This window comes from Rhincodon typus, chromosome 20, assembly GCF_021869965.1.
Source record: "Rhincodon typus isolate 14 chromosome 20, sRhiTyp1.1, whole genome shotgun sequence".
In the NCBI taxonomy this organism is placed as follows: domain Eukaryota; kingdom Metazoa; phylum Chordata; class Chondrichthyes; order Orectolobiformes; family Rhincodontidae; genus Rhincodon; species Rhincodon typus.
In genome coordinates, this window is record NC_063351.1 from 8,005,088 (window position 1) to 8,023,155 (window position 18,068).

Genomic DNA, 18,068 nt, shown 5'->3' on the forward strand with positions numbered 1-18,068 from the left:
TCCCAACCCCACACTCTTTATATCTGCTGTTCTGTTTTTGTTCTTTTACCTTTGAGAGTCTCGTGCTTGGCCCTGTTACTGCTGCCATTCTTTTACCCTCCCGCTAGTTTTGCTGTGGCCTTGCTTTGCCACTTTTTCTTAACCTGTCCATGGTCATGCTGTGGTTTTGGTTTAACAGTTTTTTGCAATGCGCTTGTATTTTTAGTACATTTTTCTCTCAGACAGTAATCTCATAGCAGATCAAAGGCCAATATTAAATTTTGCGTGATTTCACACCTTTTCCAGCTCAGTGCATGTAACCATGAATCTGACTTTTGTAGCTTCTTTGATTTTCTGGGTGATAACTGAATTGTATGTATACCTTCTAATCATCCTGTTCAGAGATGTTGTTATGCAGCTCTGGAGCAAATGGGACTTGAACCCAGGCATCTTGGTCGAGAGATAGGGAGCCATATGATATACATTTTCAATCATCCCGTTCCGACATATTATGATGGACTTCTGAAGCTGGTAGGACTGAACTCTGCCCTTCTGGTTCAGAGATAGGGACACCATCACTGTGCCACGAGAGTCCTTATGATATACAAAATCGACGCTTCTAGCCTGCAGCTGCTTTGAAATAAATAAAGAATAAATTAACATCTTAAGCTTTATCTCCAGCATTTAAAAAAAATTGTAGAACTTTTAATAATTAGCACATCTTTTTGCAATGTTTCTGATTTTTGAGGCACCCGCATTGAGTTCCTTGAAATTAAATGATATTGTGATATTTGTAATATTTCAGTATTCCCTTTTGATGTTAAACAGAGTTGAGACCTTTTTGTTAAAGTACTCGTCCTCCATGTAACATTGTGTCCTTCACTCAGTTCTGTTACCCTGATGCACTTACATGCTTTGCGGGTAGACTGTTTTTGTTCACAGAATGAGGGCGTCGTTGTCTAGGCAGCATTTATTTACCATCCCTAATTGCCCAGAGGGCAGTTAAGAGTCAACCACATTGCTGAGAGTCTGGAGTTGCATGTAGACCAGACCAGGTAAGGATGGCAGTTTCCTTCCTTAAAGGACATGAGTGAACCAGATGGGTATTTCCTGACAATCGGCAATAGATTCATGGTCATCATTAGACTCTGAATTCCAGATATTTATTGAATTCAAATCCCACCATTTGCCATGGCAGGATTCGAACCCAGGTTCCCTGATCATTATCTGGGTCTCTGGATTAACAGTCCAGAGTTAATACCTCTCGGCCATCACCTATATAAGACAACACTTTTTCCACTGTACCTTGGTGCATGTGACAGTAACATATCAAATCAAATCAAATCAAATATGCAACTCTTAAAGCTCTGCCATGGGTAATCCCTGTATCTGTTATTTTTCTTCTCTACTGCCCGGGATTTGGTTCCATGGTTTGGTTCTCTGCTATTTTTATTTATTTATTTTTTTTGGGATGTGGGTGTTGCTAGCTGGCCAGCATTGCTTGCCTATCCCTAGTTGCCCTTGAGAAGGTGGTGGTGAGCTGCCGCCTTGAACTGCTACAGTCTACCTGCTGTGGGTTGACCCACAATGCCATTAGGAAGAGAATTCCAGGATTTTGACCCAGTGACAGTAAAGGAATGGTGATATATTTTCAAGTCAGGATAGTGAGTGGCTTGGAGGGGAGCTTGAAGGTGTGATGTGCCCATGTATCTGCTGCCCTTGTCTTTCTAGATGGAAATGGTCGGGGTTCGGAAGGTGCTGTCTCAGGATCTTTGGTGAATTTCTTCAGTTCATCTTGTAGATAGTACACACTGTTGCTACTGAGTGTCAGCGGTGGAGGGAGTTAATGGTTGTGAATGCAGTGCCAATCAAGCGGGCTGCTTTGTCCTGGATGGTGTCAAGCTTCTTGAGCATTGTTGGGGCTGCACTCATCCGGGCAAGTGAGGAGTATTCCATCACACTCCTGACTTGTGCCTTGTAGATGATGGACAAGCTTTGAGGAGTCAGGAAGTGAGTTGCTTGCTGCAGTATTCCTAGCCGCTGACCTGCACTTGTAGCCATTGTGTTCATGTGGTGAGTCCAGTTGAGTTTTTGATCAATGATAACTCCCAGGATGTTGAAAGTGGGGGATTCAGTGATGCTAGTACCATTGAATGTCAAGGAGTGATGGTTAGATTGTCTCTTGTTGGTGATGGTCATAGCCTGGCATTTGTGTGGTGCAAATGTTATTTACCAGTTGTCAGCCCAAGCCTGGATATTGTTCCGGTCTTGTTGTCCTTGAACACATACTGCTTCAGTGTCGGAGGAGTTGTGAATTGTGCAATCGTCAGCGAACATCCCTACTTCTGACCCTTATGATAGAGGGAAGGTCATTGATGAAGCAGCTGCAGAGATGTCCTGGAGCTGAGATGACTGACTTCCAACAACCACGACCGTCTTCCTATGTGTCAGGTATGACTCTGACTACCGGAGTGTTTGCCCCCTGATACCCATTGATTCCAGTTTTGCTAGGTATCATTGATGTGACGCTCGGTTGAATGCAGCCTGATGTCAAGGTTGTCACTCTCACCTCCCCTCTGGAATTCAGCTCTTTTATCCATATTTGAACCAAGGTTGTAATGAGGTCAGGAGCTGAGTGGTCCTGGCAGAGCCCAAACTGAGCTTCGCTGAGCAGGTGTTGCTTGATAGCACTGTTGATGACATCTTCCATCACTTTACTGATGATCGAGATTAGACTGATGGGACGGTAATTGGCCTGGTTGGATTTGTCCTGCTTTTTATGTACAGGATATACTTGGGCAATTATCCCACTGGTAGATGCCAGTGTTGTAGCTGCGCTGGAAGAGCTTGGTTAGGGGAGCAGCAAGTTCTGGAGCACAAGTCTTCAGTACTGTTGCCGGAATGTTGTCAGGGCCCGTAGCCTTTGCAATATCCAGTGTCTCCAACCATTTCTTGATATCACGTGGAGTGAATCGAATTGGCTGAAGACTCGTATCTGTAATGCTGGGGTCTACTAGAGGAGGTCGAGATGGATCATCCACTTGGCACTTCTGGCTGAAGATTGCTGCAAAAGCTTCAGCCTTATCTTTTGCACTGATGTGCTGGGCTCTTCCATCATTGAGGTTGGGAATACTTGTGGAACCTCCTTCTCCAGTGAGTTGTTTAATTGTCCATGACCATTCACAACTGGATATGGCAGGACTGTAGAGCTTAGATTTTATCTGTTGGTTGTGGGATTGCTTAGTTCTGTTGATCACTTGCTGCTTATGTTTGGCATGTAAGTAGCCCTGTTTGGTGGCTTCACCAGGTTGACACCTCATCTTCAGGTATGGCTCGTGTTCCTCCTGACATGCCCTCCTGCACTCTCCATTGAACCAGGGTTGATCCCCTGGCTTGATGGTGATGGTTGAGTGGAGGATATGCAAGGCCATGAGATAACTGGTTGTGCTGGAGTACAATTCTGCTGCTGTTGATGGCCCACAGCACCTCATGGATGCCCAATCTTGTGTTGGTAGATTGTTGGAAGTCTGACCCATTTAGCACGGTGAAAGTGCCACACAGCACAGCGGAGGTTATTCTCAATGTGCAGGTGGGACTTAGTCTCCTCAAGGATTGCAGTGTGCCATTCTTTATGGCAGACCCCAGTGTGGGCCAGCTAACAGACTTACCCAGCATTGATGTGTGATGTGCAGATGTGTGCACTTTCAATGGGAATTGTTAGATATTAGTCAGTGATTAGGTTCTGTCACTAATGTTTAATTTCTTTCTATCTCTTCCAGTCTGGGGATACTTTTGGCAGATTTTAGTACTTTCAGAATATAGTACCTTCTCTGTCATCTTGGCTAAGATTAATCCGGGTTGGGGGGCAAGGCAGGATCTTTCCAACTTGTTTGCCTGGTTGTACTTAATGACTGAACCATAATATAAATTCATGAACTGAAGCATCAGAGATGCCCAGAATACAGTCAAGTTTATTACATTGCTGTTCAACCTTAAAGGGTAATGTCATAAAGAGCTGCGAAAGATGGTCTTTATTAGGTTGCTTCTCTTAATGACCAACAAGCAGGTTTGAATTCCTTAGTTTGAACTTAAATAACAGCTGATAAACAGAAATCAAATTCTGTTTTAACAGTTTAATCCAGTTGATTTATTCTTGTTGTAAGTGCACGCAGGATTCAGTTGCAAACAATCTCAGGAGCTGTACTTTAAAATTAAACTGAGAGATTGGAGCAGCAGAAGTCCCTGGAAGGGATTTCAGCATTTAACCAGAGGAATTACTGAGTCTGTCATTGTGTGTCTCTACGTGCTTCAGACAGATGGTTGACTGTGCTTATTCCTTACTTAAAGTTTTTAAATATTATTCAGTTGCTTTTTGTATTTTATTTATACTTTATTCCATACTATTTATATGTTTTATTTACAGGAGTGGCACGGTGGCTCAGTGGTTAGCACTGCTGCCTCACAGCACCGAGTTTGATTGCATCCTTGAGTGACTATCTGTGTGGAGTTTGCACATTCTCCCCGTGTCTGCGTGGCTTTCCTCCGGGTGCTCCGGTTTCCCCTCTCAGTCCAAAGATGTGTGGGTTAAGTGGATTAGCCATGCTAAATTGCCCACAGTATCCAGGGATGTGCAGGCTAGGTGGGTTAGCCGTGGGAAATGCGGGGTTGCAGGGATAGGGTAAGGGGGTGGATCTAGGTGGGGTGCTCTTCAGAGGATTGGTGTGGCCTCAGTGGGCTGAATGGCCACTTCCACACTAGGGATTCTATGAATCCATCACTCTACTGTAATCAGAAGAGGGATATTCAGATATGATCAGATAAGTGTCCAGAAAGGGATGAGCTGGATCAAGTTCTAGCAGAGGCAGATATATCATCCTTGGCTGAAGGAAAGGGATTTCTATAGCTTTTCAGAACTGTCGATCAATTTAATTTGCACAGGGCATTCTGAAGTCTTCAACAGGGGAGAGAAGAGAAAGGGTCGACGAGCTGTGTTGAGTCGGCGCTAGATAATGCCTTTTACAGGGTTATTTCAGGTTACAGTTCATTTGGAATAACACCCCTTGATATCAGTGTCCTGACATTGCTATTGAAACCACCAAAATCCTTGTTTGGAAATTTGTACGTCATCTGACCCTGCCCTTCATCCTGGCCAGACTAAGAATCGACTGACCTTTCTTCCAAACCTAAAATATCCAGTTGTGCTGGCATTGCATTAGCCCTTTCTCAGCACAGAATCATGTAACGCATGAAGGAGGACATTTAGCTTAATTTTCTTTCCGTTGTATAGTCTAGTGCTCTGTTTCCTAAAACCCTTCCCCTTTTCCGTTTTAAAAATTGCCATGATACAGCAGGGGTGGAATGGAGGACAGGGAGTTATGGAGTCATAGAGCTGTGCAGCACAGAAACGGAGCCTTTGTCCAATTTGTCCATGCTGACCTGATATCCTAAATAAATCTAGTCCAATTTGCCAGCAGTTGGCCCATATACCTCTAAATGCTTCATATTCATGTATCCATCCAGATACCTTTTAAATGTTGTAACTGTACCAGTCTCTACCACTTCCTCTGGCAGCTCATTCCATACACGCACCATTCTCTGCGTGGTAAAGCTGCCCCTTGGGTCCTTTTTATAGCTTTCCCCTGTCACCTTAAACCTATGCCTTCTAGTTTTGGACACCCCTGCCGTGGTGAATTGAACTTGGCTATTCACCCTATCCTTGTCCCTCATGATTTTATAAACATCTATAAAGTTACCCCTCAGTCTTCAACGCTCCAACGGAAATAGCCCCAGTCTATTCAGCCTCCTCCATAACTCAAACACTCCAACCCCAGCAACATCCTTGTAAATCTTTTCTGCACCCTTTCAAGTTTAACAACGTCCTTCCTATAGCAGGGAGACCAGAACTGAACGCAGTATTCCAAAAGTGGCCTAACCAATGTCCTGTATAGCTGCAACATGACCTCCCAACCACTGTACTCAAAAGGTGTGTGTGTGTCGGGATGGCAGATTTGAGAGGTAGTGAGGTAACACGTGCTAAGAAGTGTTTAAACTGCAGGTATTCTTTGGGGTAAAAAAAATCTATCATTTCATTGGTTTTTTGGAGCAGAAATTGGGTCTTAAAATCTGTTGGGCTATGTCCACAATGAAGAACACACAAGTGGGACCTTTTCAGCGTTAACAAACCGTTGAATCTCATTCTGCTTGGCCCTGAAATTTCTTTTCATGACTACGCTTGGGGAGCCCTTTTCTGGTGTTTGGTCACAGATGTCATAGTCGTCATACTCCCAGAGAACCATAGGGCTGCTCTCTCATTAGAAAGAGATGACAGATGGTGAGTTTAATCTGAGAGTTGCCACACCTCAGGAATGGGGAGGTGTTGAGAAAGTGGGACTTTTCATGGTGACCTCAGCCGATGTGGGAATTGAATCTGTACTGTTCACGTCACTACATCACAAAACAGTCATCCAGCCAACTAAACTAATTACAAGTTCATTTTCTGGGACAGGAAGGTAGTAACTTTGGATTCCTGGCTGTGACATCAGGCAAAATACTGTAGATGCTGGAAATCTAAAATTAAAAGATGTGACATACTGGAATCAAGTGATTTCAGTATACACACCATTCTGTCAATGCAATGAGGTGAATGCTTCTCCATAGTCCATTCCATATGGAGTAGACATGCTGATAATAATTGGTGTATAGTCAAATCTGGTGGATGCAAGATCTCTGTTTTATATACAAATTATCTAAATGATACCTTTTTAATTTTCCACATATGTTGATGCAATATTTTCCAGTTGACACATTGTTGAATTTTTTAGTTGTTTGTGCATCGTTTTGAAGACGTTGATGCACGATAATATCGTATGGTTTGTCCTATCCACATCACCTCTTTATGGTGAAGGTTTAATGTGTTTGAATGAATACAGATTTAGAAGTATGGTGAAACTGAAACCAATTCTGAACATTTAAAAGTTGAACAATCAGCAATGGGACAAATGGCTGTGAAATACAAGAAAATAGGTACACTCAGGTTGAAATACATTTAGTTCTTGGCTACAGAAAGATATTTTCAATTTTCTGAATAATGGCATTTCCTTTCGTGTCGCACACCCTACAATACCCTGATAGAATTTGATGAGCCCTTCAATGGGGGAAAACTAGCTTTGTTTATAATCGTAATGTTCAGATACCAATTTTCAACAGACTTTTCCTTCTGTTTTCAGGTGTTTGGTTCATCTTGTCATGATCACGTGTTCTTAGAACTACGAAAATTCCTGCCTAATTTCCTTGGCACCTGGACGCCAACTACTGCACCTAATGGTATCCTTTGCATGGAGCTGTGATTTTGTGTACAGTATGAACTGGTAACCTAACAATTCTTACCTTGATACTGACCTGCAAATCTTAAATTTTTCTCCATTCTATCTCCTGTCTTCATTTATGCCTTCTCTGAACATAGCTTGCCCATGAGATCCTGAGATATTGCAATTAAACTGCCAATTATGCAACTTAGCCTCCTGGTCCCAATGTTAGCTGACATCATGAATGGTTCTTCCTATTTAGGTGCTGTCCCCTCTGCTTTAAGTCCACAATCTCAATCCCTCACCTCAAATAAAAAAGACTCCTTAACCACACTGCTTTTGCAAGCAAGCATCCCAATTTGAACTTCCTTACTCTCTCTGTCTGTGAAGTCCTTGAATGCATTTCCCAAATCTGTTCCCATCTTTCCCAGAACTCCTTGTGTGAATTTCTGTTATCAGGTTTCTGGCCTGCCTCAGTACTGAAACAAGTCTTATCAAAATCACAATGAGCATCTTGACTGTGATAAAGGTAAGCTTTCCTTCCTCATCTTTCTTGAGTCCTCTGCAGCCTTCAACATGAGAACGCACACCATCGTCCCCCAGCGTGCTTCATTGGTTGTACAGCTGGGTGAGACTGAAGTCTTCTGGTTCTATGCTGATCTATCTAAACAGAGCCTGGGAATTATTTGCCATGTTTTCTCTGCCCATTCCATTTCTTCTGGTGTTCCTTCGGGATCTACCTTTGACCCACTTCCAATTCTTATGTACATGCCACCCTTTGACAGCTTTATTCCAAGGGATGATGTTGGTTTTCACACATACGTTGATAACCTTCAGCTCTACTACCTCACCATCACCTCTCTGTAGTCCTCCATTGTTGCTAAATTATCAGATAACTTATCTGCCGTCCAGTATTAAGTGAATAGAAATTTCATTTAACTAAATATTGGGAATGTTGAAGCCACTGTTTTCGATCTCCTCTCAGTTTCTGTTCCCTAGCTACTGAATCCATCCTTCTCCTTGGCAACGGTCTGTGAGTAAGTCAGTCTGTTCTCAATACTAGTGTCCCATTTGAACCTGAGGTTAACTTCTGACCTCTTGCTACTATGTCATCATCAAAACCACCTACTTAAACATTGCATTCTCATCCCATAAGTACCATTCTCAACAGCTCATCTGGAGCTGAAACAGGGTTCATCCCTTAGTTCCCTCCAGCCTTGTCTACTGTATTGGACTTCTGGCTGTTTTACACATCATAAACTTGAGGTTATTGAAAACTCTCTTGTCCTTGTCTTAACTTGCACGGAGTTGAGTTCCACTATTGCCCTTCTGTTCACTGAAATTATATCGCAATCAAGCAACATCTTGATTCTAAAATTCTTATCCTTGCATTCAGACCCCTCCATGACCACTCCCCTTCGTAGCTTCTGTGATCTCCTCCATTCCCGCAACCCTCTGAGATGCCTGTGCTGCTCTAATTCTGGCTTCTTGATTCTCCCTGATTTTAATTGCTTCACCACTGGTGGCCACTGCTTCAGTTGTCAGGACCCAAGCTCTGGAATTCCTCGTTAGGCTCCCTGTGTCATCTTCCTTTAAGATGTACCTTTAAAATGTACCAACCTATTATGTCGTTATGTTGTTCAGTGCCATTCTTAGTGTTACAATGCTTCTGTGAAGCATTGGGAGATTATATCACACTGAGAAAAGAAAACTCACAAATCTCTGTGTATTCCTACTCCTTTAGCAAACAGTTTCATTGTTTGTATTGACCGTATTTGTGGGTTCCATTCATTATAATGCACTAAGTGAGCTGAGGCAGTCTCTACATCCTTTGTAAAGAGATTTTTTCTCCCCCTTTCTGTTGCACAGACAATTGTTTAGATAAACTATAGCTTTAAAACGTGCTTGGAAAGTGACGAGTTGATTTAATTTTTAAAGTAACATGGCCAATTTTTTTTATGTTGGAAATGCCTGTGCCCCTGAGCTGCTTTGTACCGCGTGACAGTGATGATTCCGATACTGGTGCTAACAAAATATTAATTACACTTTTCACTGCATTGGTATAATCGCACACTGACGCAGATTTAATACTTCTGTGAACACATTCCTGATCACTGCTTCCTACCGCTACAGCTGCTGGTGCCATCTGTGGTCAACAGAATCAAAATATCTACCAACTGTTGATCAATTCTGAGTAACCAGATTAAAGGAAATAGTGTCTTTTTTTTCCCTCTCTGCTGCTGCCCTATTATTAGCTAATCTTTCACATAAAAACAAAAATCTCTGGTTTGTGCCTGTGTGTCCTTTCCTTTATTTTAATAACCTTTCAGATTTATTTGTGTTCCTTTGTATTTTATCACCATACCTGATACTTTGAAATTATTTTACTTTTGTTTTGGTCACTTTTTCTGTTTAAATATGTTGCTGTCCTTTCTTTACTGTTTCACTGATATTCTTAGTTGAAAAATTGCATTCAAGTCCATCTCATTAATTTTTTTATGGTTATTGACAGTGAACTACGTAAGTGAACGACAGTAAGAATACCTGGAAATTTGGTCAAGGAATGCTTAGAGGAAACAAAAGTGAGATAGAGAAGTGGTGGCAGTGAATCCAGAACCTAGGGCTCAAGCAACTAAAAGAATGGCCAGTAACGACCAAGGGCCAAACTTAAATTACTGTAGATATCTCGGAGATGAGGAGCTGGAGGAAATTACACAAGTAGGGAAGAGTTAGGCAATGGAAGGACTTGAGAACAAGAATGAGAATTTTAAAATCAAAACATTGCCTGACGTGAAGCCAGTTTAGGTGAGGTGATGGGTGAATATGATGTGAGTTAGACCAAGTGAAATAAGAGTGACTACCCTTGCTGTCAACGCAGCATTTGATTGAGTATGGCATCAAGGAGCCCTGGCAAGACTGGAATCATTGGCAATTGCTAAGATGAATGGAGGGCTTACTGCTGGTTGGGGTCATACCTGGCGCAAAGGAAAATGGCTGTGGTCATTGTTGGTTAATTGTCTCAGCCCCAAGATACTGTGGCAGAAGTTCCTCAGGGTAGATATTTCCTAATCATCCTGTTCGAGAGATGTTATTGCACCACTCTCGAAAAGGTGGGACTTGAGCCTGGACTTTCTGGCTCAGATGTAGAGATGTCACCAATGACCTTCTCTCCATCATAAATTCAGAAGTGAGAATCTTCATTGATAATTGCACAATGTTGAATGCCATTCGCAGCTCCTCAGATACTGAAGCACTCTGTGGCTAGGTATGACCAGACCTGGATAACATTCAGGCTTGAGATAATTATTGGCAAGTAACATTCATGCCACTTAATTGTCAGGCAATAACCATCTCCAGCAGAAAACCTAGGCATTGCCTCTTGACATTCAATGGAATTACCATTGGTGAATTCCCCACATTCTCCATTGGCCAGAAACTGAACTGAACTAGCCATCTAATTACTTTGGCTACAATAGCAGTTCAGAGGCTGGGAATTCTGTAGTGAGTAGCTCATCTGGTTGCCCAAAGCCTGTACACTGTCTCCAAGGAGGAGTCAGGATTAAGATGTAATACTGTCCATTAGCTTGGACTGGTGCAACTTGAACAACACTCATGATGCCATTCAGGACAAAACAACTTGACGGCTTGACTCCCAGGCACCTTCATCAACGTTCATTCCCTTCACCGACATATTGTGGCAGCAGTTTGTATCATCTGCAAGATACTCTGCAACAACTCACGAAGACTTCTTTTACTACAGCTGCCAAATTTAATGGTAGCAGATGTATTGTAACAGCACCTGCAATTTCAACTCCAGGCCACACACCATCCTGACTTGGAAATATATCATTATTCCTTTAGTCACCATGTCAAAATCCTGGAATTTCCTTCCTTACAGCACTGTGAATATCTCTACACCACATGGACCTCAGAGGTCATAGAGTCATATAGCATGGAAACAGACCCTTTGGCCCAACTCATCCATACCGAACAAGTTTCCCAAACTAAATTAGTCCCACGTGCCTGCGTTTCACCCATATCCCTCTAAAACTTTCCTGTTAATGTACCTGTCCAAACGTCTTTTAAACGTGGTAACTGTACCTGCAGATACCACTACCTCTGGCGGTTCATTCCACATACGAACCACGTTTTGTGTGAACAAGTTGCCCCTCAGGTCCCTTTTAAATCTTTCTCCTTTCACCTTAAAAATATGTCCTCTAGTCAGTCCCAGCAACATCCTGGTAAATCTTTTCTGAACCCTGTCCATTTAATAATATCTTTCCTATAGCAGGGTGACCAGAACAGTGCTCGTTAGCACTGTTGATGATGCCTCAATCACCAGACTAATGATCAAAAGTAGACTACCTTCTGAAGGGCATTGAGGGATGAGCAACACCTCCATTTCATGAATTAACTTTTTACAAAAAGGATAGAGCATCAGAGTTTTGGATACCTTGAAGCTTATAGAGGATAGAATGTGAGAATGCATTGGATCAGTTAAGTCTGGAGCTAACAGACATGAATGAGGGTTTGAGCCAAAGAGGAATTGAATCACGGGTGAAATCAGGTTTTACAGAGGTGGAATCAGGTGATCATAGTGATAACCCAATGATTATGAGCCCATCTTAGCGTCAGATATGCCACCAAGATAGCTGCAAACTGGTTTAGTCACAAACGTCTTTTAGGACAAGAGGTGGATTCTCTAACAAGTCAACAACTTTCAGTCTTCCCAGTAGTTAACTGGAGGAGGTTTCTGTTCTTTAACAGCCTAATTTAACAAAAGCCGAGGAGTTCAAGGAGATGGTGATGAGGTGAGCCTGTTAAATTAAACTTTGAGATGAAGTTGCCAAAGGACAGCATGTAGCTGAGCAGTATGAGGTGGGGGAAGGATAAATTCTTTGGGAGTATTGGAGTTAATGGTTACAGGTGTAGGAAGGGAAGCCTTTGCAATGATGTAAATAGATAGCTAAGAATTGAAGCCAGCAAGCAGCAGTTAATAACAGCTTATCGCACAGATCAGGAGGGGAAATTCAGTATTCAACTGTTTAATGTTGTGGAGTAGCAGGGTGGATCTCATGAGCGTGATAGGGGGCATAGATTTAAGGTGAGTGGGGCGGGGGAATTTAAACGAGTTGTGTGAGGCAAGTTTTTAACACAGGAGGGGTAGGTTCCTGGAAAGCATTGCCGGGGGAGGTCATAGAATCAGATATGTCAGCAACATTTAAGGGGCATTTAGATAGATTCATGAACGGGCAGGAAATAGAGGGATACGGTAGAGGGATACAGACCATACAGGTAGATGGGATTAAATTAGAATGGAATCATGGTCAGCACAGACATGGTGGGCTGAAGGGCCTGTTCCTGTGCCGTACTGTTCCACATTCTACAGCTCAAAGGGACTACTAAATAGCGTGGAGTTATGATAAGTTAATGAGGCATCTGTTAATGTGTTTACCTTTAAGGTAATGTTAAAGTACCTAATCAAAATGAGGCCAAGGAAATTGTTTCAGGGGATTACTGCTGAGGATTTGCTCTTTAACCTCAAGAGTTCAGAGCTGTACCTTAAACTGGAAGACGTGACACGGAAGTTCAAGAAACCGTGCATCATGGATGTAAAAATAGGGAAGAAAAGCTATGACCCTGATGCATCAGCTGAGAAGATCCAGCAACAGATAAGCAAGTATCCGTTGATGGAAGAGATTGGTTTCTTAGTACTTGGCATGCGGGTAAGAGAAATTTAATCACAAGTCCAAGAGGTGTATGTTTGACTGTGCTTGGTTTTAACCATTGTTTTGTAAATGTGAAATGTTAGGTTTCTAAAGATGGTTGGGTTCCCTATGAAATCATTGCTTTTCAGACTACACCAATTTTCAGTTGTCCACAGCAGATGTGAGCTTTAAAGAGCATCTTGTGCGTCCAGTTGTGTAACTAAATTAAGGAACTGCATAAGATTCCCACATTGTCAGTTGTGTGGTCTTTGTGATTAACTTGCAGTGGCAGTAGTTAAGTAGAGGACCCAGTAAAATTTGCTAATGTACTTTAACTGATTCTTTGGCCACACACAGTTTAAAGATGCACCAGTAATTTGATGTTGAAAGCAACTTGAGTGTAAGAATTTTGCAGCACCGATAGCTGAGATTCTTGCTGGCATTCATAAATTTGAGTGCTCTCTGCCCAATCATTCATTCCTGACAGTGTGCAGCTGATTTTCCAAGCTGGAAACTGGATAATTAAAGCGGTCAGTTGGTGACAAAGATTGTCTGCTTTGGTTTAATTTGTAAATTAATTGTCCAGAGATGTCTCCTTTATTAAAAACAGGAATTAATTGTTCCTGCTTTAAAATAAATCATCAAAAGATATGATCTATGTTATTAACATTAATATTGCACAGAAGATTTTATCGTTTTAAAAACTGGAATATAAGCCTTTAGTCATTCTTTCAGGTCTATTAACCACTTCCTAGAAAGTATGTGGATTTTTGGTAGATAATGATTTGTTAAGTGTATTAATGTCATTGATTTCACTCACCTGGGCTGTCCCCATGTCACAACTTCACTCAACCAATTTCTTGCTTGTTTTCTTGTGTAAATTAGCCCACTCCTTGATAGGTTATTAATGCTATTTCCTTGCAACATTAGAGCAGGAGCAGGCTATTCAGCCTTTTCACACCCATTACAAATAGTTACACTTCAAAAGAATAGTGTATCATAATTCTGCCTTAAATTAATATTCTTTGATGGTTCACAGAAATCTGATTGATTCAGTGCTGAAAATTTAAATCAACCCTTTCGAGAGTGGGTTCCAGCTTTCTATTCTCCTTTGTGATAAAACGTTTCCAGATTCCACTCCCTGTGTGGCTTGGCTCTAGTTTTTGTTGTCATGGTTTACTGTACCAGAGGAAATGATTTCCATGTATCTGTCAATGGAATCTGTTGAGTCAAACACTTTTCAATACGGAAGCCACCAACCTGAATTTTGTCACAGAATGTGATTGATGTCAGGGTGTCTCCATTAGTGAGAGTGGTCCTTTGTAAAGATATTCCGAACAAACTAGGGCCTCCACACAACCTCCACTGCTAGGGCCTCAGTGAAAATCCCTAATGAACCCATTGGTGAGACACAAGAACTGCTGCACTTTACTGAGGAGTGTCCCCTCTACAGAATAAGTAGTGGATTAATCACCTTAAAGTCAGCAAGTGAGGAGGTTTCAGGGATTTGTATTAGCCAACTAACAAATGTATTGTTATTGTCCCTCAATCTTTTATACTGAATGGAACACAATCCAAGTTAATCCAACCTGACCTCATAAATTAGCCTTTTTTAAATTGAGGTATAATTGAAGTGAATCTACACTGCACCTCCCCCAAGACTATTATACCCCTCATAAGGATCCAGAACCAAACAGTGCACCAAATGAGAGTCTGTCCAAGCGTGTTTATAATTTACACATTTCTTTCTCACTTTTGTATTCCACCTCCCTTGAAGTAAAGGCCCATTTTGCATTAGCTGTTCCGTTTACTTTTTGGAAATATGCATTAACATTTAGTGATGTGTGACCATGAACACCCAAATCTCTTTGTCTATCCACAGTTCCTGTTCCGTCTCCATTCTGAAAGTATTCTGCTTTGTATTCCATTGATATGCAATGTCTTTAGCAGACTGAGTGAAGTGCTGGCTTTAATACTTATGGAATGTATGGTTTTCTGAAATAAGTCTGCATGCCAGTAATTGGATTGTACCCATTTTTCTTGATGGAGTATCAAGATTCTAGTTTGTCATAATCAGAGATTCAGAATATACAACCAAAGCAGCAATGTAACTAATATGCTTCCTCCTCTATCTTGTTGTATACAGTACTTTCGATTTAGTGTTCTGACATGTTTTGTTTTCCTTCTGTGCAGGAGTGTAGCTTGCTGTTTTGTATTTGAAGATAGTTACATAGTTTTTATCTACCTAAAGGCTTGTTGCAAAACAGCTTTGGCAATACTTTGGTATCTTTGTAAGAACCACAACTTCTGTCAACATTATGCTGTTCTGATATTGTTCTGGTAAAATGTAGTTGATTGACAGACTGTTTGTTCTTCAGGTTTTAAGGAAAGATGAAGGATCTCTCGTGGGAAATGTTGAATTCCTGGGCTTTTCCATGGTTTTATTTTAAATGGGTTTATTATCCAGTGTGTTACACACTGGTGCATTTGACTTGTGAAATCCCAACTGTTACAGTTGCAGCTGGAGCACCATTATTGGTTTGGGTAGGCTGCTCTTCAGAGGGTTGGTGTAGACTCAATGTGTTGAATGGCCTCTTTCCACACTGTAGGGGTTTTATTCTGAGTTGAGAGGCTAGCTGGCCCATTAAGGTTTTGGAGTAGATTTGTAGCTCGAGTTGTGGGCATTGCAACCAGCTCGGCGAGCCAACCAACCTCAGCTAGCTGGCCCAGTCCTGCTTTATCTCCCAATGGATTTAATATGTGGAAAAGTTGATCATCCTTGATAGTTTTCATTTCATAACTGCTCAATCTCATTGTAAATATTTGACAAGCGGCTGATCAGAAGTTTCTGTCTTTTTTTTCCCTACTTTGGCAATTGACTCCCTTTGAAAGGGCTGAGCCACTGTCGTAATTTGCTGTGGCTGTCTCATTTAGTCGGCTTTGGAGTACAAGTTCTGATAGTGGCAACTAAGGCAAAACCCTAATCAAAATCAATATTAGTTGCGAATAGCATAATGTATCTGCTAATGGTACCGATAAATGGCTGCCTGTTTAAATGCTACAGCTTTGAATATGCTTTTTGTAATGTGTTACACTGAAGTTCTTTTCCTGCTGCTTTTATTAGTTTTCAGTTTGGTTGGCAGAGGAGGAGAATAGAGAAAGGAGGGCAAAATAATCTTTGAAAGGGATATAATCAATCCAGCGGTCTGTAAGGATATTTTACATAAGGGAAGGTTGGGGTTGAGTACTCAGTATCCAAATTACTGTCACCGCCCTATTTCCTTGTTTTCAACAGCAATTGCACTCACTTTTAAACTAACTTAATAGTTTAAAATGTTCAAGCTGTAGATATTTTTAATCACCCCCAGTTCAAACATGCTATGACATACATCTGGAGCAGGTAGGTCTTGATCCTGAACCTTTTAGCTCAGATATAGGGAAAAGACTAACCTGTGAACTAATTCTGTTGGACATTCACAGTTCGCTACATGTTAAGGTCTGTTGGGCCAGTAAAAATCCAAAAATTTATTTTTTCTCTATTTCTACAAATCTCTCATGGAAAATAACAATTCAGTAATAAGGTTAGCATTGAAAATGCTCATCTTTCTTCGAATGAAAGGAGCTGCAAGCACCATTTATAATTAAAGAAATATACATTCTCCCCACCATGCCTTTAGCAGAGTGAGTTGGAGGTTGGGGTTGGTTAACACAGGAATGTGGAAAGATGTGGTGTAAAGAATGATATTTGTGCTTTTTCAAAAAAACGTTATAAATTACAATAAAACTAGAATCCTCAGATTATAATTAATAATGAACTCATTTATAATTTCCCACAAAATCAATTGGCTTTCCATTTCTATGGGGAAGTGTGTAATGGACATTCTTCTTGTGTTTCAGGCTTTCCTAATAACATTGATAAGAGCTGGTCATGCTCACCAGCCTTGGCTGCTGCCTCTGCTGTAATTTACAACACTGTCGTTAGAGGCCATGACACTTTTTTTGAACTGTGGCATTCATTATCTTACGTGTTGTCAAGGAATTGTTGTTGCCTCTTGAGCTTTTGCTTTTCAATGTTCAATGCTGCTCTTGATAATTAGAAGAGAAGCAGGCTTTCTATTCAGAATTCCTATTCTAGTGACTGAAGGCAACACCCAATGTTAAAGTCTGCTTTCAGGCTGTCTCTGGCCATCATTGTTTGCTCATTGGTTGAGGAACAGAAATCTGAGATAGTAAGGGGTTTATAAAGTGTTTAGAATTATATGATGGTGTATGTAAATCCAGTTTGTTGTTTACAGAATCACAGGACTATGACGGTATAGAAGAAGGCTACTCAACCCCTTGTGCCTGCACTGGCTCCTTGAATGAGCATCATGACTTGGTGCTATTCTACCTTTCCACTGTAACCCCGCGTGTTGTTTCTATTCAAATAATTATTTCATACCCCTCTTGATTACATCAGTTGGAAGTGCCTTCACACTTTGAGACAGTGGATGCCAAATCCAAATTAGCTAGCTGTGTGAAAAATGTTTTAGTTTCACATTACATTTGCTTCTTTTGCAAATTACTTTAAATTCATGCCTCTCGTTCTTGATCCGTTTGAGCGTTTTTATCTATTAATTTATGCTGCTTTCAGTTAAAGGTATTTAAACACGTTTGAAGAATTTTCTGTTGCTCATTTTCTCACTTCCACCTCAGACGTAATGGGGTATATATTGTTCCTTAAAACAGAAATATTTTGCATTTGTGTTAACCTTTGAAATGGCGTATTTGATCACCATGTCATGAGCGCATCATGGCTGAATCAGCCTTGCTCTTGCCCAATATCCCAGTCTATCAACCCCAACAGGAGTTGCATCATAATGAGGAGGAGTGGGAATCTTGCTGCTCTGCTCGATCCCTGACATTGACAATAAGCCAAATACTGTATCCTTCATGCTGGCCTAAGAAAAGTTGTTAAGTATAGACAGGCTAACTGAACCTGGAGTCCATCTGCCTTTTGTACTGTTGGGAAAGCATTATGCATTAGACTATTTCTGGAATCTGGAAGAAAATGCTTACTTTTTGGGTAAAATGGTAA

At 41.2% G+C, this 18,068-nt stretch overlaps 1 protein-coding gene across 2 annotated transcripts in view; it reads left to right on the plus strand.

Moving 5' to 3' along the window:
* The window catches only part of ipmkb (inositol polyphosphate multikinase b), a 77,804-nt gene that overhangs the window by 22,306 nt on the left and 37,430 nt on the right, over nucleotides 1-18,068 (plus strand). Inside the window, exons 2-4 of one of the 2 annotated variants that reach the window (XM_048608751.1) lie at nucleotides 2,616-2,617; nucleotides 7,206-7,302; nucleotides 12,837-13,009. In XM_048608751.1, the coding sequence (XP_048464708.1) occupies nucleotides 2,616-2,617; nucleotides 7,206-7,302; nucleotides 12,837-13,009 (272 nt within the window). The remainder of the gene's footprint in view (nucleotides 1-2,615; nucleotides 2,618-7,205; nucleotides 7,303-12,836; nucleotides 13,010-18,068) is intronic. The other variant, XM_048608750.1, reaches the window with a different exon arrangement.